Below are 25,848 nucleotides of genomic sequence, written 5' to 3'. Positions count from 1 at the left end.
GTCTGGTCTTTGAAAGGCTACATTCATGGATAAAAACTTGATGTATGTTATCTCATTTAATCCTGGCCACATCCTGTGAGCTATTATCCTAATTTTAACTTAGAAAACTAGAGTGCTAAGCAATCTTGGCAACTTGCCCAAAGTCAAAAATCGGTATTAACTAGACTAACATTTGAATTCGGATCTGTTTATTTTAAAGCTCTTGCACCTTCCATTAAACTCTGCTAAGTTTCACAAGGAAGGAGTGGTTTAGAAATGTAGTCCAAAAAACACGTCCTTGTCCATAGGAAGAGAGTAGAAGCTAAGAGAGGGGCCCAGAAGGAGCAAGGAGAATGAGAAAGGTTCTGGGAGGCTGGGGCAGCGGATTCATTCAGCCGCAGACCGGCAGGCCTCTGGTTCTTCCTGCCTTTGATTAAGGCCTTTCTCCTGTGTCCATTGTTCACTAACTGGGTTCAAATAAAGCTACAGTTTTGAAAAAGGCGGACGGGGTGGGGGAGGGGGGAGCAGGGAACGCGACGGCGGTGGTGTGCGCTTGCGCGCTGGCGGCGGCGGCGGCGGCGGCGGCCTCGGTGCCCGGCGGGGAGCGGGTCCCGGACCCAGAGCTGGATCCGGGCCGCCGGACCCAGAGCTGGAGGTGAGGGCGTCTGGGGTACCTGGGACCTCCCTCGCCGGGCCCTCAGTGGTCTGATGGAGTAGAAGGGGTCTTCTGTGAATGTGAGTACCGAGGGGCTGGCTTGCGTTGCGCGTGTCCGAGCCCGAGGGTGCTGGTGGGCTGCCCGGGGCGAAGTGGTGCGAGGGGTGCAGGACGCAGCCACGTCTGTGCTCCCTCAGGCTGCGGCGCGGGGCCACACGCCGTCCCCGGTCCCCCACCCCGCGCGGGTTTACGAGCAGGCGATGCCCCTGGCTTCAGGGCGCAGATTCCCGCGGGGGCGTTCCGACTCTGCTCCCAGCCCCACAAGGAAGCGTGGTTCCAAAGCCTTGACCTCTCCGGGAGGCCGCGTGCTCTTTCGGCCTGCAGTTGAGGCGGCAGGGTGGGTGGAGCAAGGTGTTGGGGAACCTAGAGCTTAAAGGCTGGCGTGTTTCAGGCCAGGGACACCTTTCGGCTTCTCATGACTGACAGCCTCCGTTCTTCTTCCTCCTTTCGTCGTCACTCTTTGGTGGGATGCGACTTAGTAGCAACTAATTATGGAGCACTTACAATGTATCCATTTAATATTTAGCATGACCTTGGTGCATAATTACGGGGAGGAAATGCATTGCACCGCCTTCCCCTTCAATCTGTTCAATGTAATCGTCCTTGAGAGTAAAATAAAGGCATTTTGTTGGGAGGTTTGATGTTTCCGTGACTTTTAGCTATTTGGGTCTGTCGTGCTTACTAGTTACGGAACTTTATCTCTTCCCTAGCAAGTAAGTGCTATATCCACCAAGATCAAGTTGATTCAAACAACAGATAACTTTTGAGTAGTTGCTAAAAGCTTAGCACTGTTCTCAGTCCCTCGGGAAATCATTTTTTCTCTTTCCTTTTTTTTTTTTTCCCCCCGATGGTACTGGGGTTTGAATTGAGAGCCTTGTGCTTGCTAGGCGCTCTACCACTTGAGAGCCTTGCCCCAGCTCCCCATGGAAAATCTTAAAATTTGTTTTGAACTCTGTTCTTAAGTTTAGCCCAGAATAAAACAGTAGAAGATAGCATTCAGATTCACCTAGGATTTGCTTATCACCCTCTTCTATATGTGTGCCAGATACACTCAGGTGTGTGACAAAAACTGTAATAATGGTAGGTGGTTTTTTGCAGCACATTTCAGATGAGGTCACTGAAATTCTGGTGGTAATTTGTTTAAATGTACCATGCTAGACTAAGTGGTGAAATTAGTATGGTGCCAAAGCTGGTCTCTTTCCTGTTACATCAAGTTAGATGTGCTAAGTACTTCTGCTGGGAAAGCAAACTGCATCCTGCAGTTGTTAGCAAATGGTAGGAGCTTTGTACACACACACACACACACACACACACGCACACACACACACACACAAAATCAAATGTGTGTGTGTGTGTGGTACTGGGGCTTGAACTCAGGACCTACACCTTGAGCAACTCCACAAAAATACCTTTTTGTGTCAGGTATTTTTGAGATAGGGTCTTGCGAACTTATTTGCCTGGGCTGGCTTCCAACTGTGATCCTCCAGATCTCTGCCTCCTGAGTAGCTAGGATTACAGGTGTGAGCCACTGGCTCCTGGCTATATTATTGATTTTTTTGAGAGAGGGTCTCAGGTAACCAACACTGGCTTCAAACTCCAGATCCAGCATCTGCTTCAGCCTCCTAAGTGCTGGGGTGATAGGATTACAGCACCATTATGCCTGACTGTAGGAGTTGGTGTTTTTTAAGTTTTTTTTCAGCACTAAGAATTGAACCTGGAGCCTTGGGTACTACCACTTGTGCCACACCCTCAGACCTTTTGTTTGTATTTTGTTTTTTAGATAGGTCATTACTAAATATTTTAATATGTCTAATAAAAAGAATATTTTCCTGTATAATCCTAATATCATACCAGTAATAATTCCTCTAATTTTTTTTTTTTAAACCGAGGTTTTGCTACTTTTCCCGGGCTGGTCTCCAACTTTGTCCAAGTGATCCTTCCACCTCATCCTCCCCAGTAACTGGGACTGTAGGTGTTTGTCCCTGACTGATCTAAACCATTTTGGATTCAGTTTTCATTCAAAGGCCACATGTTACATTTGATTATTATGTGTCTTGAAGTCTTTTTTTTTTTTTTCTCTCTGACTTGTTAAAGAGACTTGGTCAGTGATCTAAGCTTACCAGATTCCTGGTGATATCACTTAGCTTGTTACAGACTCTAGAGTGAAATGCTTGATTGGATTCATGTTAAATCAAACTTTAGGGATAAATGCAGGCCATGCTGTGTACTGTAGTTTTCCCAGTATTGGTGATACTGAGCTTGTAGTGGGTTCAGGTGGTGAATTTAGCCTCCGTTGTTAAATTGCATGTCTCCCTTTGAAACCAGCACTTTTGTACCTTTAAAATTTTGAAACTAGTATTGCCTAATTTGAAATGTAACAGACAAAGCTCACTACAAGAAATTATCTTTTTTTTTTTTTTTTTGGTGGTCTTGGGTTTGAATTCAGGGCTTCCAGCATGCAAAGTAGGTGCTCTAGCACTTGAGCCACACCTCCTGTTCATTTTGCTGTGGTTATTTGGGAGACCGGAATCTTGAGAACTGTTGTCTGGGCTGGCCTTGAATCTCAATCCTCCTGATCTCAGACTCTCAATTAGGATTATAGGCGTGAGCCACCCAGCAAAAATTATCATTTGTTAACTGCATGATAACTGTTCCCTTCCCCAACCTCCCCCACTTTTTTTTTTTTTTTTTTTTTGGCAGTGCTTTAGTTCAGACTCAGGGCTTGGCATGTCTACTGCTTGAACCACACCTCCAGCCCCCTGTTCCTTTTTGTTTAGTTTTGTTTTTTATTATTCATATGTGCATACAAGGCTTGGGTCATTTCTCCCCCCTGCCCCCACCCCCTCCCTTACCACCCACTCTACCCCCTCCCTCTACCCCCCACCCCCTCAATACCCAGCAGAAACTATTTTGCCCTTATCTCTAATTTTGTTGTAGAGAGAGTATAAGCAATAATAGGAAGGGACAAGGGTTTTTGCTGGTTGAGATAAGAATAGCTATACAGGAAGTTGACTTGCATTGCTTTCCTGTGCGTGTGTGTTACTTTCTAGGTTAATTCTTTTTGATCTAACCTTTTCTCTAGTTCCTGGTCCCCTTTTCCTATTGGCCTTGGTTGCTTTTAAGGTATCTGCTTTATGGGGACAGGGGAGAGAAATGACCCAAGCCTTGTATGCACATATGAATAATAAAACAATAAAAAAAAAAGATATCTGCTTTAGTTTCTCGGAGTTAAGGGCAACAAATGCTAGCTAATTTTTTAGGTGTCTTACCTATCCTCACCCCTCCCTTGTGTGCTCTCACTTTTATTATGTGCTCAAAGTCCAATCGCCTTGTTGTGTTTGCCCTTGATCTAATGTCCGCATATGAGGGAGAACATACAATTTTTGGTCTTTTGGGCCAGGCTAACCTCACTTAGAATGATGTTCTCCAATTCCATCCATTTACCAGCACATGATAACATTTCGTTCTTCTTCATGGCTGCATAAAATTCCATTGTGTATAGATACCACATTTTCTTGATCCATTCGTCAGTAGTGGGGCATCTTGGCTGTTTCCATAACTTGGCTATTGTGAATAGTGCTGCAATAAACATGGGTGTGCAGATGCCTCTGGAGTAACCTGTGTCACATTCTTTTGGGTATATCCCCAAGAGTGGTATTGCTGGATCAAATGGTAGATCAATGTTTAGCTTTTTAAGTAGCCTCCAGATTTTTTTCCAGAGTGGTTGTACTAGTTTACATTCCCACCAACAGTGTAAGAGGGTTCCTTTTTCCCCCGCATCCTCGCCAACACCTGTTGTTGGTGGTGTTGCTGATGATGGCTATTCTAACAGGGGTGGGGTGGAATCTTAGCGTGGTTTTAATTTGCATTTCCTTTATTGCTAGAGATGGTGAGCATTTTTTCATGTGTTTTTTGGCTGTTAGAATTTCTTCTTTTGAGAAAGTTCTGTTTAGTTCACTTGTCCATTTCTTTATTGGTTCATTAGTTTTGGGAGAATTTAGTTTTTTAAGTTCCCTATATATTCTGGTTATCAGTCCTTTGTCTGATGTGTAGCTGGCAAATATTTTCTCCCACTCTGTGGGTGTTCTCTTCAGTTTAGAGACCATTTCTTTTGATGAACAGAAGCTTTTTAGTTTTATGAGGTCCCATTTATCTATGCTATCTCTTAGTTGCTGTGCTGTTGGGGTTTCATTGAGAAAGTTCTTGCCTATACCTACTAACTCCAGAGTATTTCCTACTCTTTCCTGTATGAACTTAAGAGTTTGTGGTCTGATATTAAGATCCTTGATCCATTTTGAGTTAATATTGGTATAGGGTGATATACATGGATCTAGTTTCAGTTTTTTGCAGACTGCTAGCCAGTTTTCCCAGCAGTTTTTGTTGAAGAGGCTGCTATTTCTGCATCGTATATTTTTAGCTCCTTGTCAAAGACAAGTTGGTTATAGTTGTGTGGCTTCATATCTGGGTCCTCTATTCTGTTCCACTGGTCTTCATGTCTGTTTTTGTGCCAGTACCATGCTGTTTTTATTGTTATTGCTTTGTAATATAGTTTGAAGTCAGGTATTGTGATACCTCCTGCATTGTTCTTTTGACTGAGTATTGCCTTGGCTATTTGTGGCTTCTTGTGTTTCCATATAAATTTAACGGTAGATTTTTCAATCTCTTTAATGAATGTCATTGGAATTTTGATGGGAATTGCATTAAACATGTAGATTATTTTTGGGGGTATAGATATTTTTACTATGTTGATTCTACCAGTCCACAAGCATGGGAGATCTCTCCACTTTCTATAGTCTTCCTCAATCTCTTTCTTCAGAAGTGTATAGTTTTCCTTGTAGAGGTCTTTCACATCTTTTGTTAGGTTTACACCTAGGTATTTGATTTCTTTTGAGGCTATTGTAAATGGAATTGTTTTCATACATTCTTTTTCAGTTTGCTCATTATTAGTGCCACTGTTCCTTTTTTAAAAAAATTTTTGACAGTATTAGGTTTTGAATTTAGGGCCTCATGTTTGCTAAGCAGGCACTCTACCACTACCACTTGAGCCACTCCACCAGCCCTGTTTTATGTTGGGTATTTTCTTTTTCTTTTTTTTCTGGTGGCACTGGGGTTGTGATTTTTTTTTTCAAGTTAGAACAAAACGTTTTATTATTAAAATAAAAACTTTGTATAAAAGCATTACAGACCAAAAGCTATATTTATACTTAGTAATTTGAGGTCAGTGAATCTTCAAACACTTAGTGGGCCAGCAACAGACTACACATGCAAGAAAATTGGACATGCAAATACTCAAGAACCCCATCTTCAGCTAAGCAATGTGACTAAGATAAAAAGGGAGGGGAAGATAACCCACAAATTCTGCCCAGAAACTGAACTGAAGGGAGATGCACAATGGTTCAACATTATCCATCTCCAAAGGCACTTCTGTTAAAAAGTGGCTTAAAACCTAAACATAAACCCTCTACATAGCAACCCCATGGGTAATTTCTTCAGGAAATAGCCAAGAATCATAGACTAGTTATTAATATCAAAGTTGTAAGTGTCACACCAGTAATTCAAATTGGCCTGTTCCTGAGTTTCACCACCTTCATTTCTCAGAATGTATTTTATACAGTAATTTTAAGTTAACAGGGTCCAATGTTGCCCACAAACCTCTGGGTGACTGTGTAAGTTGATGTGTCACCTAAACTCGGGGTGGAAGAAATCAGCAGTACTTCAATTTTGACAACTTGTATGCCAAGAATAAAACACAGCATGAGCTGAGCGCTGGTGGCTCATGCCTGTAATCGTAGCTACTTGAGAAAGCTGAAATTGGGAGGATGGCAGTTTGGTTCAAAGTCAGCCCGGACAAATAGTTCGTGAGACCTCCATCTCCAAAATAACCACAGCAAAACAGACTGGAGGTGCGGCTCAAGTGGTAGAATGCCTGCTTTGCAAGCATGAAGCCCTGAGTTCAAATCTCAGTTCCACTAAAACAAAACAAAACAGAAAACCCACAGCATGATCTCATGGGAGGCATTCAAAGCAATACTTAGTCATTTTAAGACTTCTGTGCCTTGATTCTGTTTAAGTCAACTAGGGTGAACTTGTGGAACCAAATTTTGAGGGCTGTTCTCTGGAATTCAATAGAACAGTTAGTTAACATTACTACTGTGCTTCTAAGTGTTTGGGTTCTTATGGGTATATTCCAGGACTGTTTCAACACTAATTAAATCAAATATGCTTTCATGAAACTCATTCAACAGTTCAGAAACTAAGCAGTGGGAAAGGACCAGTACAAATAGGAAGGCTAAGTGGTGGGGCCAGGGGAAGCAGAGAAGAAGCTACTGAACAGCCAAGTGTTACTAGCAACATGCCTTCCGTCATATTTCAAAAACAAGTGCAAGTCTAATGAGATTTTTAAAAAAATTTTTTTTTTGAGATAGGGTTTTGTGAAATATTTGCCCTGGGCTGGCTTCGAACTGAAATCCTCCTGAGTAGGATTACAGGCATGAGCCATTGGTTCCCTACTCTACTGTTCCCTTTTTATAAGGGAGTTTGAAGTTTAGAGAGATTAAGATTTACTCAGGTACCAGATCTGTGAAGTATTTTATCTAATTCCAAGGTCCGTGCTTTTGCCTCCATACTATGAACTGGTAATAAACACAAAGTTGTTATTACTTTCTTTGTATCTTTTTGGACAGGCAATCAGTATTTTTTTTTTTTTTAATATGGGGTCTTGCTAGTAGCCCAGGTTGACCTCAAACTCTCAATCCTCCTGCCTCAGCCTCCCAGGTGCTGGGATTAATAGTGCTGGAATTACAGGCATGCACCACCATGCCCAGCCTGAGCCCATCCAGTTTAAGTTTTTTTTTTTTCAGTTCCAGAATATGCATATGATTATCTTAATTCCTCTTCATTTTCCTTTTGTTTTGTAACACATAGTTACAAAAGTTAAAATCCTTTTCAAGGATTTTATTTATAATAACCCTTATTTTACAAGGGTTAAAATAACCCTTGGATATTTTAGGGTCTCTGTAGATTATTTTTTAGCTTAAAAATAGGTCACTTTTTTTGTTCCTTTATACAGTAATTTTAGAATCTATTCTAGATATTGTGAATGTTATGTTGTGAAGGCTCTAGATTTCCTTTATATTCCTCTGAAGAGTAGTGATTATTTTTACCTTTTTTTCTTTTTTCAACTTTTAGTAGGTACCTAACTTGGTTAGCACAAATTGCAAGCTGTCTCCCCTGCCCCTTTTTCAGTGTGGGGGACCAAACCCAGGGCTTAACTCAGTTCTTTTATCCTTAGTTGGGCTTCCTGGAGTTTGGTCCACATGCATATAGTTCAGTAGTTGGCTAAGCTTTGGGCAGGGTTATTGACAAGAGTTTGCTTCTCCTCTTTGGCTCTCTACTTTCCATGATTCTTCTTTCACGTTCCAATAGCTATGTTTTTTCAGGCTACAAAAACTGAAAATTGACTACTGAATATTAACCTGTCCTCAAAGTTAGAAGCCATCAACATAGGTCCATTCCTCTAAGTGTGAATTCCCCTTCAGAATCTGCTTGTTTTTGGTCACTCTCCAGTTGGTTTAGTAGTTTTATGGGTTTTGTTGTTGTTTGCTAGATTTTGAAGATAGGGTCTGGCTGTTTAGCTCAGATTGGCATTGAACTCTCACTCCTCCGCTGCTGAATGCTGAGATTTCGGATGTGAACCACCATGCCAGCTAGTCACTCTATGTTTTGGGGTCCAGATTTAATAGGAGTCTTTATGTAGCCATGACTGTATTTGAATTTTTTTTTTTTAGTGGTTCTTGCTAAGCAGGCACTCTCGGGCCCCTCTTCCAGTCCTTTTTTTATGTTGGATATTTTTGAGATAGGGTCTTGCTTTTTGCCCAGGTTGGCCTCAAACCAAGATCTTCCTGATCTCTGCCTCACAAGTAGCTAGGATTACAGATGTGAACCACAGTGGGTGCCTGATTGTGTTTGAACTTTTGAGAGCTGCCAGCCTGGTTGAATGACTCTAAGTAAAACTCAAGGAGGTGGGGCTGATCAAAGGAGACGTATCTTCAGTCCTGTGGCAGAGTGGGAGGCCCTAAATTTAGAGACAAAGTCTGCTGGGAAGGCCTTTATAATGCGGCTCAGCATTCCAGCCCTCATCGCTCTGACACCTCTATCTGAAACTACTCTTCTGTGGCTTCCTCAACCAGACGCTAAAAAAGCCACTCCTGCCAGGCACTGGTGGCTCTCAGCTGTAATCCCAGCTATTTGGGAGGCTGAGATCAGGAGAATCACAGGTTGAGGCCAGTCTGGGCAAATAGTTCTCAAAATTCCAACTCCAAAATAACCAGAGCAAAATGGACTGGAGGCATGGTCCATAGAGCATTAGCTTTGTAAGCACAAAGCCCTTAATTCAAACCTCAGTCTTACCAAAAAAACAAAAAAAACCACTCTCCACACGTGTTTATGTTTTATGCCTCAGTCATTTACTTTTAAAAACACTTGAGTAGTTCAGAAATCAAATGTGTGGCCCCTTTTAGAGGCCACAGGTGACCTCTGCACCCCTCTCTGTCCCTGTTACAGTAACACTTTTCCACTAACTGGCTTCTCTGTCTTTGCTGACTGAGTCACATTTCTTTCCAAACATGCTTACAGGTCCTTGTAAGCAATGTTAAATCTGTAGGCTTTTATGAAACCAAATCTACTTGTGGGATGTCAAAAGTTAGGTCATCACATTGTGACACTCTTCTTTTCACCCCTTTTGCCTTTGGGGTTGTGGGTTATGTATGTATGTTTGTTGTTGTTTATTTGTCATTTTAAAGGTAAATTGCATTTTTTGTTTGTTTGCTTTTTGTTTTGGGTGGTACTGGGGTGTGAACTCAGTGCCTTGTGCTTGCTAGGCAAGTACTCTTCCCTTGAGCCATTCCACCAGCCCTGTAAATTGCATTTTAAAAAAAAAAATAATTGGTTGACTTAATATATTTGCCTTTTTTTTTTTCTTCTCACCTGCACTTAGAGGAAATCTGAAAAACTTGGAGAACAAATTTTTGTCTCAATTCTAAGAAACACACGCAGCTCCTCATTATTTGCTTGTCTCCCTGTTTTTCCCTGTACCAAGTCATGGCAATTTGGGTTGTTTTCTTAAAAAGCAGTCTCGGCCCTGAAGATTCCCGCAGGCTGTGTGAGCACATGTACCTGCTGGCTTGCTTTCTGTCTGTTAAATGAATGTCATATGTAAATGCTAAAACAAATCGACAGTCTCAGAACTGAGTAACTGCAGTGATGCTCTAAAACAGTATAGGATTTAATACTAGATGGTTTTTAAACCTTGAAATCGTGATTGTGACCCCTGAGTAGAGGACCTTTCAGTGCTAAAAATTGATCATGTGCGTAGTCAGAAAGGTGCTTTTGAGTTTTTTTTTTTTAATTTTTTTGTAACTACTGTCTCAGCAAAATTATGGTGAAGAACAAGCTTTGCATCTGTTATTCCTTAAGAGCTCTGTGTTAAGAGCTGGGTGCCAGTAGCTCATGCATGTAATCCTAGGTACTCAGTAAGCAGAGATCAGGAGGATCTCTCAGCAAATAGTTCACGAGACCCTATCTCAAAAAAAAACCATCACAAAAGAGGGTTGGTACAGTGGCTCAAGGTGTAGCCCGTGAGTTCAAACCTCAGTACCACAAAAAAGGTTAAAATAAATAATTAAAATATAAATTAAATAAAATTAATTTTATTAATAAAATAAATAAAATTAAAATAATAAATAAAAAGAACTGTTATTACCATGGAATGGCTTAATAAAGCAAAATGTGGTTGTTTCAAACAAAATAATAAAAAAGTAAAAACATTTTAGTTACATCCAACTTTAAAATATTAGAGCTTAGGGGGTGGGGGGGAAAGGGGGAGAAATGACCTAAACATTATATGCACATATGAATTTTAAAAAAAAATTGGAGCTGAGATATAGCTCAGGGTGCTTACCTGGTATGCATGAAGGCTTGGGTTCAATCTGTAGCACTGTAAAATAAATAACCAAAATATTTAAAAGGCCTTACAAGGCTCACTTGATATTATCTTTGGTAATGTGTACTACCTAGGCTTGAGCCATTCTTTCCAGATCTCTGTGCTCTAGACAAAATGGCATTTTCAATCCTGCTCATTTTCTATGTTCCTTCCACCTTAGAGCTAATCCAAGAGCTGGGGAGGATTGCTTGAGCCTGGAGGTTTGAGGCCAGCCTGTGTGACATAGCGAGACTCCATCCCAGAAAGAAAACAAATAAAACCAACAAAAAAGAACTCCAGGCTGCAATAGTTTTGCCAATGAATTTTATCAAGTATGTAAAGAGAAAATACTATCAATCCTACATAAACTTTGAGAAAATAGGCAAAGAAGGTATACCTCTGCTCATTTCATGAGGCCAGCACAACCCTAATAACCAAAGCCTGATGAAGATATTACAAATAAAAAGAAAATTGTAGAATAGTGTACCTTACAAGCATGGAAAAAAAATGTAGGCAAAATATTAAGAAATCTAGCAAAAAATATGAGCACTAATGCATGAAGACTTAAGTGACTGTGGATAGATGGATAGTTCTCTATCCCCCCAAAAAGGTATAGGAAAATCCATTTCTTTGTTGGATATAGGGATGTTCACTATGTTAATTCAACATTTCTGTGGTTGAAAATTTTCAAAATACCACAGAGGAGAAAAATTGAGGGCATATTATCAGATTTGAGATTTAAATAGATTACTTCTGTTACAGTGTAAGGAATTTTGAAAATGTCTGATTATCTAAGAGTCATTTTACAGAGGGTAATAAGACCACTTAAGAGTCTATGGTTATTCTTTATAAGCTGGTGATATTAAAGTAAGTTTGAACCCTAGGACATTTTTTAAACTGTTGGAGTGCTAAACTTTTGTCTGATAGTGTGTGTGCACACACATACAAACAATATGTATATATGTGTGAATATTTTTTTTTTCCCCTTTCTGTGCAGGGGATCAAATCCTGGGCCTTATGCATGTCGTGCAAGGGTTCTGGAGTTTTCTTCCTAAACTTTTTTATTTATTTATTTTGCAGTACTAAGGTTTGAACTCAGTGCCTCACACTTGCTGGGCAGGCACTCTTATTACTTGAGCCACTGCACTAGCCCATGAGCAGTTTTCTTATTGCATGCTTGTGAGATGTTAGGATCTGTCGCCGTCACTGGCACAGATACAGTGTGCATGCAAGCTTTTGTGCAAGTATGCATTAGATATTAGTATTTAAAAGATATGTTGAAGATTTTTGCAAATTTCAAATTTTGCAAATACTACTGTAGCAGCATATACTTTCCTCTCTAAAGTCCAATAAAAGTGATGACCTTGTCAGAGGCTTAGTGATTTTTCAAAATACGGGACAAAGGCATTTAGAAAGCCACATTAATATCAATTAAACTTACACTTTACTGTGGTATAGTCAACCACAGTGAACTGAGAGACTATAAAATGAAGAAATAATGAAGATAACTGCTATTGTAGTCATACATGTAGAAAATGGATAAAGAGTATTAAATGTACTTTTGATAACAAGATGAGTAGAGATCAAAACTTCTTGAGAAGAATATTGGGCAGTCAGCTAAGCTTTCCCATTATCTTGTAGTGATTACAAGTCATGTTAGAATTTTGAGTTGTGGTCCCAGGGGTGTTGATACATGCCTGTAATCCCACCTGTGGGAGATGAAGGTAGAAGGATTCTGGTTTGGAGCCAGCCCTGGGTAAAAATCATGAGACTCTATCTGAAAAATAAACCAAAGCAAAAAGGGATGATGTGGTTTCAGTGTTAGAGCACTTAGTGTCAGGCCCTGAGTTCAGAGATTTTTTAAAATTATTATGTGGACTTTTAGGGTTGCTTGAGGGGAAAAAAAAATTGTTTTTGAGGCTGTGTAACCCATACTGGCCTTGAACTCACAGTCCTGCCTCAGCTTCCTGACTGCTGGGATTATTATAGGTGTGCACCACTAGGCCTGGCTGCTTGGGGAAATTTTGTGTGTGCGTGCGCGTGTGTGTGCTAGGTGCTGGTGGCTTATGCCTCAGATTCCTCCCCTCCCATTATTACCTTTTTTGAGCTGAAAAACTGAGATTGAGGGGATCATAGTTTGAAGTCACTTGGGCAAAAATTTCACAAGATCCCATCTTCTAATTGCTGGGTGTTGTGATGCATGCCTGTCATCTCAAGCTATGCAGGAGGCTGAGATTGGGAAGGTTATGGTTCCAGGCCAGCCCCAGCAAAAGTTTCCAAGACCCCATCTCAATGGAAAAAAGTTGGATGTGGTGGCGTGCACCTATCCTCCTAGTGATGGCAAGAAACGTAAATAAGGAGGATCATGATTTGGACTGGCCTGGGCAAAAAGCGAGACCCTGATCTCCAAAATAACCAGAGCAAAAAAGATTGGAAGCATGGCTCAAGTTGTAGAGCCCCTGCTTAGCAAGCACAAAGTCCTAAGTTTGAACCCCATAAGAATGATTTTAAGCTGGGCACCAATGGCTTACATCTGTAATCCTAGCTATTCAGGAGGCAGAGGATTGCAGTTCAAAGCCAGTCCCAGGCAAATAGTTCTCAAGACTTTATCTTGGAAAAAACCCATCACAAACAAAGGGCTGGTGTAGTGGCCCAAGTGGTAAGAGTGCTTAGCAAGTGTGAGGCCCTGAGTTCAAACCTCAGGCGTGGGGAGGGGGGTGTGGAGGATATTTTAGGCACTCAGTAGTGTTATGAAGTGTGTTGTAATAGCAAGAAAACTGCTGAACCACCAGAGACATGGAGACCTTAGGCCTCTTTTGTTGGTCCTTTGCCATAGTGTCTGGGAGTTAAGAGGCTGGCATTATATGACAGTGAGGAAGCAGATATTTGTTAGAGCCTGATGTTGGGTAGAGGGGAAAAAAAAGTCCCTTGGCATTTTAAGATTTTAAATCTTAGGGACTGATGAGGAAAATGTGCTGGACCTAGAGGATTGTAAAACCCCAGCATTTGCCCAGCTCTCTCCATCTCACTTGTAGTAATCCAAGATCATTCCATTTGGAATAATTCAGCAAGTACTTGTGGATTGCCTAGCACATGCCAGCCACTGTCCTAAGTACTATAACTATCAAAATGTAGAAAGTCCCTGTTTTCATGGAACTTGACTTTTAATTGTGGGATATAGAAAATAGCAAATGTATCACGTATCAGGTACTAAATGGTACTTGTTTCAGGTTCTTGTTGAGTAACAGACTACCTCAGAATTTGCTGGTTTAAAATAAACTGTTGTTTCTCATAATTCTTTGGTTCAAAAGGGCTTTTCTGGATAGTTCATCTATTAGTCTTGCTTGACATCTGTCATTGGTGGATGGATTTGGAAATGCCACGCTGGCTCGCTGATGGTGTCATTGGTCTGATTGTTGTTTGGATGCTCAGTTGGGCCTAAGTTCTTCTCCACTTGGTCTTTCCCTGTGGTTTGGGGCTCCAAGAGGGATTGGAGCAAGTGGGCAAAAGCTGATGCTGCAGGTTTTTGAAAGCTCAACCCCAGAATTTATGCAGCATTTTATTGGTAAAAATGATTGATAGAGGAGAGGACATACTCCTAACTTTTGGGTGAGTGGTAGCAAGATCGAATTGAAAAACAGTGCATGGAGGTAGGGCATGTTGTTTATGGAAACACGATGAATTCAAATTCAGCAGGCTAATAGGAAAATAGAACAATGGGGGAGTCCGGACAGATGTGAAGTATTATAGAGGGGTTCAGGGAAGGCCTCCCTAAGGATGCGGGCTTTTAGATGCCGTATAGAAATGAGAGTGAGCCACAAAAAACGTAAAAACATCTAAAGAAAGAGTACCCCAGGTAGAAAGAACACAAAATGTAGAAGTCCTAAGCCAGGAGAATCTCTGGCGTGATGGAGTGGCAAGGGGAGTTATGTGACCAAAAAGTTGTAGCAGAGGGGGAGGGAGGTAGGGAAGTCTGCGAGGAAGTGAGAAGGAGGATTGCTTGTACAAAAGGAAATTTATGAAGTATGTTGCAATAGCAAGAAGCTGCTGAACCTCCAGAGACATGGAAAGGACTTGGAGATGGGAGCAGAGGAACAGTATGATCTAACTTAAAATTAAAAGAATACTGTACTGAGAATCTTTGGCTGTGGCTTTGAGAGTAGAGTACAAGAGAACAGGAGTCAGTAGGGAGTCAAATCTGTAGACCAGGGCTGAGTGAGAGGTGAGAGGTATGGCAGGCTGTGAGGAATGGTTGGAATTTGGCCAAGGAAGGACTGAGGGTGGATATAGCGTGAGAAAGAGGGATTAAGGATGACTCAGAGTCACCTGGAAAGTTGGAATTTCCATCTTTTGAGATGGGAAGACAGGGAGGAGCAGAATAGAGGTGAAGAAGATACAAGACTTGTACTGTTGGCTTTGTTATGAATTGAAGAAGTTATCTGGGGAAAATCTTACTAACTGTTGCTTCCTCGTTGCAGGTGTGACGTGGAGTGCTTCAAATCTGGTCACTATGGTACGAGAACGAAAATGCATGTTGTGCAACATCATGTACAGCTCAAAAAAGGTAATGATGGGAAGGGGAGAACCGGAGGCTTTATGACCAGTCAGGTTTTCCGATATCTTACTCATAGGTGGGTAAGAGCTTTTAGCAGAATCTTATTTATGCTCTCCTAAACTGTAGGCTTGTTCCATTGTTTTGTTTTGTTTTGTTTCTCATTACTCTCTCACAAGGCTAATAACTGTATTATTAAACTTCTAACCGGAATTTGAGGGTACTCAAAAATAGCTGATAATAGAGAAATATTTAGTCACCAGTTATGAAGAAAATACCTTACAACTCTCTGAGTTTTTTTGTTTTTGTTTTTTAAGAAACTTGGCAGATTTTTTTTTTTTTTTGGTGGCACTTGGGGGATTGGCAAACTTTAAATGGTCCTTTTGTTTGTTTGTTTGTTTTGTTAGTGCTAGAGTTTGAACTCAGAGCCTCAAGCTTGTGAGGCACCTGCTCTACTTCTTGAGTTACTGTGCCAGCCAACTTTCTGGAATTTTTGGATCGTGTGTTCTCCCTGCCCTTCCCTCGCTAGGGATCCAGCTCAGGGCCTCATGCACAATAGGCAAATGCTCTACCTCTGAGCTACATCATCATCCTAAAATCATGTACTATTTTGATTCACAAATGTTTAGCAAATACAAAGTTTATTATAATAAGTACCTGTTCTCTGTTTATGCCCTGGCTTGTGCAAAGTGCTGTACAGCTGAGCTTGGTAGTACAAGCCTATAATCTTAGTACTCTGGAGGCTGGGGCAGGAGGAATGTGAGTTTGAGATTTGGGGGTGGGGGATGGGCTGTGCAGTACAACAGAAGTGGTGTTAACAGTATCCTGCATGTCCACAAGGTGGGGATATTGTTCAACGAAAAAGATCTTTTTAAATAGGAAAAGAAATTTCCTCACAGAAGTTGGCTACAATTTGTCTCACTTTTGTATTTTGTTGCCTATATTCTTGGCTTTCAAAGTAGTGCTGCTAGTTTAAGTACAAAGAATTTATTCTCTGTGCTTTTAAGATGTTCTTGATTGTCATTGGAAATTCAGAGAACTGGCTAGGTTAGCCAGGAAAGTCTGAGTGGAAGAAGTGAACCTTGAAAGGTGTCTAGGAGTTAGACAGTTGAAGTGAAATAAGGAGGATATTTTAGGTGGAAGAACATCATAAACAAAGGACACACAGGTGGGGTGGAGCGGACAGTTGTAGATGCCTCAAAGAGACCTGTGGGATTAAAACCCTTTTGTCCTAGGCTTTGTGGAGCTCTAACTTGCAACGTATGTGAAGGCAGTGGGTAAACAATGTTGAATGCGCTAGGGTGAAGATTCTTCTTTTTCATCTGTTCAGGATTTCTGTTAGTTACAGAAAAATCAGTTGAGGTTTTAAAATAATGTTTAAAAATATACCTTCAGGCTTTTATAAAAGTACTGTTCTTCAGTGTTAAAAGTTTAGGTCAGAGTTTATTTTTTTCAGTAAGTCAAAATTCCTTTTACTGCTTTCAGATTGGAGGGAGAGGAGAGACTGTGCAATGGATGGGCCAGTACTCAGCAGTGCGTCTCAGACCTTTGTGGAGAAAGTCTTGCAATAGCATGGTTTTGCCATTTTAGATTCTTCTGGCATTTCTTCCTATGCTGGTTTAAAATACCTTTTCATTCCTTCACACTTTGCCACAACCATAATGAAATTAAGTCAAGGACTGGGGTTGCTCACTCCTGCTTTTTGGAAAGCTAATTGTATGTGTTATTAAGGGAACAGCATGGTTTTAGTAAGTAATCTGGTTTTAAAAATTAACAAAATGGGTTAATTGGAAGGGATAACTCTGGTACTTAACTTTCACTGGTGTCCTGCTTTTTGAGACAGGGTCTCATTGCATAGCCCAGGCCGGTCTTGAAGTCCACCTTCTGAGTGCTGGTATTAATAGGCGTGTGTCATCCAATCTGGCATGATACTTATTTTTTTATGTCTAAGCAGTGCTTCCCTCTAGTTTCCCAAACAAATATAACCCTAGTTTCTCCAAGTGTACTCTAAAGAAAAAAAGGCTCTAGGGTACCTTAAATAGGAAAAAGCTGTGTACTACATCCCTGAGTAGCCTAGCCTGGTGACTGTTAACACATGAAAGACTGAGAGACCCTGAGTTGAAAATATATATATTTATTTATCTATTCTTTCTTTCTTTCTTTCTTTCTTTTTTTTTTTTTTTTGCAGTACTAGGGTTTGAACTCAGGGCTTACGCTTTGCTAGATAGGCACTCTATCACTTGAGCCACTCTGCCAGCCCCCCAAAAATGTATTTTTTATATTTCAGTGTTTTCCAAATTTGTTCAACCATGATACTCCCACTCCAGCAAAACATAATATTGATTAATATAAAAGTAACTACATGGAAGCATGGTATAGAGAAAGCTATGCCTCTGTTGCTGTTAGCTGGATCCTATGCCTGTGGATTCTGTGTAGCTATCTGGAAACCCAGTTGTTTCACTGTTTTCATTCATTCCTTGGAGCAGGATGATAGAGGATTTTGCATGTAAATTTAGAAAAAGATTAGTGAAGCATTTTAGAAAATCAAAAGCCACATTGCAACTAGTTTTGAATTGCAATTTTTTAATAATAAATAGAATACATAATTATTTTATTTTAGAGAATGTGAGCCATGTAAATGAATACTGCTTTAGTCAGGAATGGTTTGTTGCAAGGAACAGAACCCACTGAAATTTAACTGAAGACAAGGGAATTTGACATGGATATGAGTCTAAGTCAAGGAAAAATTGAGAAATTTTTCTGAAAGCGTAGTCACTTGACATTTGAGCCACACCTCCAGCCCAAGCATAGCCACTTGAAAAGATGCTGTATATTCATGGATTTTTTTTAACCTTTTTCTTTTTTTTTTTTTTTTGTGGTACTGGGGCTTGAACTCAAGGCTTACACCTTGAGCTACTCCACCAGCCCTTTTTCGTGAAGAGTTTTTTCGAGATAGGGTTTCTTGAACTATTTGCCCCGGCTGGCTTGGAACCTCAGCCCTCCTGATCTCTGCCTCCTAAATAGCTAGGATTACAAGTGTGAGCCACCAGGCCCCAGCTTAACTTCTGTGTTCTGTCATTAGCTTGACCCAGTTTTCAGCTGTACAAGTTCTAGTTAAGGGCCAGTTGGTTGTGGCTAGAAGGGGTTGGTAGGTAAAGTTCTTTGCAAATGAAGCATTTGTAGAGATTGGAAGGAAATAATGGTCATCTTTAATAAGTTGTCATTTATAAAGGAAGTGTTTGAGTCACATACCTGTTTATCACACTGTAGAAGGTAACTTAATGTAATAATGCACTGTTAAGTTGTTAGCATGTTTCTGACACATGAACTGTGTATTATGAAAAACCTCAATGCATTAGGTGCTTACAGTATAGCATGGTGTTTGAAACATTGACCTTGGTGTCAGATCTCCCTGGGTTTGAATCCAAATTTATTTATTTATTTATTTAAGTGGTACTAGGATTTGAACTCAGGGCTTCATGCTTGCAAGGCATACTCTCTACTGCCTTGAGCCATGCTGCCAGCCCTTGAGTCCCAGTTTGACCACGTGATCATCTATAACTCTGAGGGGAATCATTTTGCATTTTCCCTTCAGTGCCTCACTCTGTGTGGCACATAAGAGGCGTTTAAGAAAGAGCTGGTAAATGAAGCAGTTCCGTTCTCTGCATCCTTGTGTCTTTCTGAAGCTCATGCTCCCTCAGCAATGTTTTGCAGTTCAAGTGAGACAGTGTTTGAGGCACAAGCAGGGAGCAGGGATGCTAGACATTGTGGTAGTATTTTATTACTCTGCATGTAAGCATCCATTACCTATGCTGGCATGCTGGCTGTGTGTACTGCTGAGGGACAAAGGGATAGGCGTTTACAGCTCTTTGAGGCTTTTTTTGTCTGTGTGTTTGCTTATTTTTGTTTTGAGACAATGTCTTGCTGTGTAGCCCACGCTAACCTCAAACTCATGATCCTCTGCCTCCATAATACTGGTATTATAGGCATGTACCACCATGCCTACCTGTGTGCATGTTTTCAAGTGACAACTTTTCCACAGGTTTTACTTCCTTCCTACTAAGTGTGTGTGTGGGGGGGCACGTGTAGAACATAGTGAATGTTCAAACTTTTCATTAGACCCAAATAAATCCATTGAGAAAGTAGGGTAGTGGGCAGTGAAAAGCAATGATTGAGCTGTTGTGTTCAGTTTTTTGGCAGTATTGTGGTTCGAACTCAGGCAGGGTCTTGCCCATGCAAAGCAGGTGCCCTACTTCTTGAGCCACATTCTGGAAGGTGTGAAGCATTTTTTTTTTCCAACTTTCTGATGTACCATAAAGAGACTGTATTATTTTGTAACTCCTATCTAGAACTAATATAGCCATCCATATTTACTCAACAAATGTTTCTTGACAACTGTGTGACAGTCTTGAGTTGTAGCTTATTCTTAAGAAGCTCAGTTGAGTAGAGAAAGAGTGGATAAAAGTAGACAAACTGTTGAAAAGTTAAGTGATTCTTGAGATTTTTTTTTTTTTTTTTTTGGTGATGATGATCCTGGGGTTTGAATTCAGGGCCTCACACTTGCTAGAAAGGCACGCTACTGATTTAGCCACTCCACCATCCCTAGAAAAATATAATAAGTTCTTTATAATGGGATATAATTTAACCTACAAGTTTATTATTAAGTCTTTTGCCTCCCAAAGATGATACTTTCTAACCATTTTGGAAAATCACTTAAAATAGTTAAAGAATTCCTTTTATTTAAAAATGAAATATGTCAGAAACACAGCCAACGAATTACTTAACAAGGGGCTGATGTCTGTGTTACATTTAGAAGAGTAATCACATGAAAACAGTTTTGACACAAGGAGCTAACTCTACAATTATTGATTGACTAGGAGCAGAGGAGTTTTCCCCTTCGGAGCAATCCCCCTTAGTTTAATCTGCTTTCTTTAATTTTGAAGGAGATGGACGAACACATGCGGAGCATGTTGCACCACAGGGAACTTGAGAACCTGAAGGGCAGGTACGGGAACACCTCTTCCATACCTTGGGGATGCGGGGATCTGAGTGCTTGTGGTGCCTGTCAGCTTATTTTTTAGTAGCCCATCATGTTGAATGTTGTCTGCAGTTTAGAACAATTGTTTAGAATTAATAAACTCAGCAGATTTTTGGCATTCAGTTGAGATAAACCCTGGTATCTTTGTGCAGCTCTGGCAAGTTAGATGCAACAAAGGTGAGTTGGGATGAGCTAACTCTCTTATGAGTTAGCTATCTGATGCCTACACAGCAGCCTTGTGAATCTAGGACATTTCATATTTTTGCTTTAATAGAATTATAAATTTTTGCATACCTAAGCCTCTAATGTTGCTTGAATAGTCTGAGAAGTCCAACACCTGCTATATTGTACTGAATCTCATTAGTGTAAACAAAATTGGGTTATAGATCTTAAGTGTATCTGAGGGTATTCTCTTGTGATTTAAACTTCAGATGTTTAAGGGAAGAAAATCCAGTAAGTAAGCAGGTTTTAAAAGAAAATGTAGTGCTGGGGGCTTGACTTAAGTGGTAGAGTACTTGCCTAGCAAGTGCAGAGCCCTGAGTTCTAACCTTAGTACCACCAAAAAAAAAAAAAAAGTATTCATATATTTCCATCTGTAGTTTCCTTTTTTTTTTTAATGTTTTTGACTTCTTTGAATTGGAAGTTTGGAGACTGGATAAATAGCAGCATTAGGAAACAGAAATGTGAATTACATTTCTGGTTTTTTTCTTGGTGGTACTGAGTTGAAAAACTGAGAAATATGAATTACATCTCATTCTATGAATAGTAGTTAGGGAAAGTGGGAGAGGGGAAAGGTAATGAAGAGGGTAAAGAGTGAATGTGCCTGATGTACCTTCTACACATATATGAATATGGAACATTGAAACCTGTTCAAGTCATTGTAAGAGGAGCAGGGAGAAGGGGGAGAATAATGGAGGGGATGAACCAAACAGGTGTACATTGTATGCATGTATGTTGTGCACCTGTACAACTATTATTTACTAATAAACATTTTTTAAAAGTTTTCAAGGCTGCCATCCTAGGTCATTTGACATGACTGTATTACTTCATTGTAAGTCATAAAGGTCGTGTGGGTAAATTAGTGTGTTATTAAACTTTGAGCATCTCTATAGCAAATTAATGGAATTTTTTCATGCCCTCAGTCCCATAGTGGGTGATGGTGTAAAGAGGATTTCACTCAAATCTAATGTGAAGAGCCCTTCTCACAATACCTTGAATATGTATGAAGTGATCTCTACTAATTAGCGTTGGAAACCTACAAAGTAAAGCAGCTAACTTTGATTATTTCTGTGCCTTGTTTTAGCTATTTATAAATCCCATTTTTGATAGACTTCCTGCTAGAGTGCACCTTATTCTGGGCTGCTTACCTCCCAGCTGTCCCATGTGTACTATATTATAAAAACAAATGAGGTCAGTAAATGTAGTCAGACTGAGAGAAGGCTTGTGCATTCCAAGACTGATGTTTTATTTCATCAGAGATCCTATATCAGCATTTAAAACTTACTAAACCCACTTAACTGTGTCATGGAGATTTTATGTTATCTTTTTCAGTTGTTTGGAATAGAAATACTTAGGTCAACTTTAGCGTCCTAACTCATTTTGTTTAGAGGAAATACATGAATGCTGATTTACCCATATGTTAGATGCAGTGCCAGCAAGTTTCCTGGTCTATAACAGATAAGGGAGAAGCCAACAGGTAGCAAGGAGGGGCCGGGGAGAGTCTGAAAAATCTCAAAATTCTTTCAAATTTTAAATGCAAGCTTGAATGAGAAGTGACTGGTCCTCTTTGGTTTACAGTTCTGGACATCTGGAGCATTTCCCTATTTTTCCTAATGTATTTGCTCAGATGTGTGGTGTATAAGTAGTTTCTCCAAATAGAAACTGTTAAAAATGCTTAAACCTTTATTTACCAGGCAGCTGTTGTGGGGTAGTTAGAGCAAGCTTAATAAAGAAAAGCTTATACAGAGTATCTTAAGACTGCCTTGCACCCATGAGAGGAAATTGTGTAGTAACAGGATGGAGCTAATTTGGGACCCTTAAACACCCAGAGGAAAATTATTGCCTTTATTAGCTTTGAAGAAAAGCAGTATATTTTCTCCATAATTATGCATTTACACAAAGTATTTAAACCAGTTATTAACAAAAGAATTGCAAAGTGTTTTAAAATGTAATTTTTATTTATTTATTTTGTGGTGGGATTGGAGTTTGAACTCAGGGCTTTGTTGCTTGCAAAGTAGACATTGTATTGCTTGAGCCACACCTCCAGTCCTGCTATTAACTTTTAAAACATGGTTTCTCGAACTCTGTATGTGCAAGCATGAAAACCTATTGTGTGTAGGACAGAGCTGTACAGTTGCCTCCAGATACATTGGCTTCTCAGAAAATGTAGCTGTCCTACACTGCTCCTTCTCTATATAAATGTACATTCTCTCTTATCAGAGTTTCTATAAGTGTATCTCTCTTTTTAAAACTGGATTCTATTTATAGGAAAAATGTTAGGAATTTCTGGGTTTTTTTTTAATATATAAATCATTTTTAGTATTAACTTTTATGTCACACTGCCTATGCCCTTCGGGCAGGATTGCTGGTGTAGTTCTCTGTCAAATAACTTCAGAACTGTGGTTATATATTCTCTCACAAGGAAAGCAAAATGGTTTTAAAAATCGATGTTTGAATATCTGTTAAATATCCAGCATGTGCTTGTGCTCTGAGGGCTGCAAAGTGTGTGAGTTATGATTATGGCTGTCTGTGTTTAATGGAGTTAAATTCTGCATAGATTGATTGATCAGCAGTACAGGGGGAGGAGGGGTGGTAAACTCAGGGCCTCTGTTCTACCACTTGAGCCATGCCTCCAGCCCAAACTCTCCATATTTTATATTACATTGCTTAATGTTGTAAAAGAAAAATGTGACCCCTCAGTTGTGATTTTCTTTTCTTTTTTCTTTCTTTTTTTCAGTGCTGGGGATGAACCCAGGGCCTTATGTGTGCTAGGCAAATGCTTTCACTGAGCTATACCCCAGCCCTGTTATATCTTTAAAGAAACAGAAATTTTGATGGTTTCAGCATGAGAACAGTACTCTTGCATTTTAGAAATAACAGTAAAATCGGGAATCTCGTTTAAAAATCTTTTAAGGATTGTACTACAGTCCCCAATAGAATGATGTTGGTACGATAATAGACAGTTTGGCATTCTGTAAGTTCTTAGAAAAGTCGACTAAGATATTTTCCGTGGTTTTAAAAGGTTTAAAGATAAAAAGATTTTCTGGCTGGAAAATTAAGATGATATGAATTTCTACTGTTGTGCAAGTTAGGTATTGTAGATTTGTTATATGCTTTTCAGATTCTGCCAGTTGTTGATAGATTTGTATTTTTAGCTTTTTTCCATGCTGCTGTTAGAAACAGCTTGTTGTCTGTTACAAGTTAATGTCCACCTAGCCTTAGCTAGTTTAGTTGCTCAGTTTAGTGGCTATCCCTGGTAAACTGGAGAAGGTTGAAGGTTGTATTCTTCTTTAGATATGTAAATGTATCAAGTACAGTTGAAAAGTGAAAATAGTGTATTTAAAGGCAGCCATGAGAATAGAAGGAATTAGAATACTGATATTCAAGGTAATCAGGTACTGATACTTTAAGTAGCTGTTATTATTATTATTGTTATTATTACTATTATTATTATTATAGTGCTGGGGATCAGACCCAGAGCCTCATGCTTACTAGATGAGTGCTCTGCTGCTATGCTCCATACCAAGTCCCACAGTATTGCTTTTTAATCATACTGGTCTTTATTTGCTTGTTTACGCTTTGTCACAGAAGGCAACATAGAATGGTGCCTGGCTTTTAGGAGTTGTTCGATAAGAAGTTCTGTTTTTATTTTAAAGTGCTCCTTGAGGTTCTCTTCTGGTTAACTGAAATAAATTCAGCCTGCGGCTGGTTAGATATATGTGAGAAGATGGGGCACAGGTGCGTGTGCGTGTGCGTGTGTGTGTCTCTCTTACCTGTCCAAAAAATAGCAAGTCTTTTGTGTTGCCTTTTTAAATATAGATTGGCATAAGAAATGCAAAAATATCACTAATATAAGCTCACATAGTGTAAACCCAAGACACATGACACCAGATCAAGTCAGTTTGGATTATCCAGTGGGTACTGCTGTCCAGTTGCCATGGTTTTCACATGTTTCTCATAAGTGACTGTGTAGAGAGCTGACCCACTCAAAGGGACATCAAGAAGTTAAAAAGCAGTTGAGTTACTGATCTGGGACAGGTACTGGTCTAGAGAAGGTTCAAGACTTTAGCTTTTTTGTTTTGTTTTGTTTTGTTTTGTTTTTGCAGGGGGTGGGGGTGGCAAGTACTGGGCTTTGTGCTTGGCTAGGCAGGCGCTCTGCTGCCTGAGCCGCGCCTCCAGCTCTAAGACTTCAGCTTCTTAAGACTAGCCAGTATGAGATTTACTATGAAGTGTGTCAAGTGAAAGGTGGGGGAGCAGCCCAGTCTGCCCAGTTTAACTAAAATCCTAGTTTTGCTTCTCCCTGAACTATAGGATTTTCAGAAACTTGAGAAAAAACATTTGCCTAACACAGCTGTTAACTTCCTACAACTGAAATTCTTTCCATTCCTTTTAAAATAAGCTCTTCTGAAGCAGAATGTAGATCGCATGTATCATACAGACCAAAAAAGCTTGCTGGGAGGACTCCTGTCATTTGCCCCATCCAGGTCTGGGATCTTTGCATTCCAGGCAGAGCTCCAGTTGTTCTGATTTAGCTACCCAGTTGGGATTGGCCATGCCGCCTACTCTTTTCTCCACCCCTAAACTTTCACTGGAAGAAGGCTCTAGAGCTGGAGATTAAATGGAAGTGCTGTCACCAGGCTTTCTGAGTGCAGCTGGCACCATGGGTGGGCTCCAGAGCAACTTCTGTTTGCTCTGAGCCCCCTGCCCTGCCTCCCCTTTCACCATGTTTCCTCTGGAAAGATTTTAAGTACAGCAATTCAAGAAGATTTTTCCTCCAAAAGCACATTAATCTGAAGTGTACTGCCTCTTGATTGCTGGAAAAGAATCTAAAATTCATTTAGAAAGTAACTTACAAACAAACTTACTAAAAGTGATGAAAGGAGCATTGAAATTGACTAGCACTAATTTTTCACTGTGCCAAATTGTGCAGTGTCTTTCAGAGGAAACTGTAACAGACCTGGTGAGTGTGCCATGCCCGAGGGGAGAATTGAATGTCCCTCATCTCCCTCTCTCCCTAGGGACAGCAGTCATGAGTGCCGAGTGTGCGGGGTCACAGAAGTGGGTCTTTCTGCATATGCAAAGCACATTTCTGGCCAGTTGCACAAAGATAATGTTGATGCCCAGGAAAGAGAAGATGATGGAAAGGGAGAGGAAGAGGAAGAAGATTACTTTGATAAGGAACTCGTTCAGTTAATAAAACAAAGGAAAGAACAAAGTCGGTAAGTAATAATTCTGAATTTTTAGAATAAGCCTATGTATAACAGAACATAGGAGAAAATACATTTTACATCGTTGTGCTTTTTAGCCTATTGCATTTAAAACTAATCTTAGTTACAAAGTTTAGTTTGAAGTTGCTGTCTGAAGGG

The 25,848-nt window shown here is 40.1% G+C and overlaps 1 protein-coding gene across 4 annotated transcripts in view; it reads left to right on the top strand.

Annotated features, from left to right (window-relative positions):
- Positions 1-609: 609 nt before the first annotated feature.
- Positions 610-25,848, top strand: part of Znf106 (zinc finger protein 106) — a 59,631-nt gene continuing 34,392 nt past the window's right edge. For 2 of the 4 annotated variants that reach the window (XM_020170207.2, XM_020170205.2), the window contains exons 1-4: positions 610-714; positions 15,152-15,237; positions 20,169-20,230; positions 25,501-25,701. In XM_020170207.2, coding sequence (XP_020025796.1) covers positions 15,184-15,237; positions 20,169-20,230; positions 25,501-25,701 — 317 coding nt within the window. In that variant the 5' untranslated portion in view covers positions 610-714; positions 15,152-15,183. Of the gene's footprint in view, positions 715-15,151; positions 15,238-20,168; positions 20,231-25,500; positions 25,702-25,848 lie in introns of those variants that run through there. The other 2 variants (XM_020170206.2, XM_074065737.1) reach the window with 2 other exon arrangements.

This window comes from Castor canadensis, chromosome 2, assembly GCF_047511655.1.
Source record: "Castor canadensis chromosome 2, mCasCan1.hap1v2, whole genome shotgun sequence".
NCBI lineage: Eukaryota > Metazoa > Chordata > Mammalia > Rodentia > Castoridae > Castor > Castor canadensis.
This window is presented reverse-complemented; position numbering and strand designations above follow the sequence as displayed.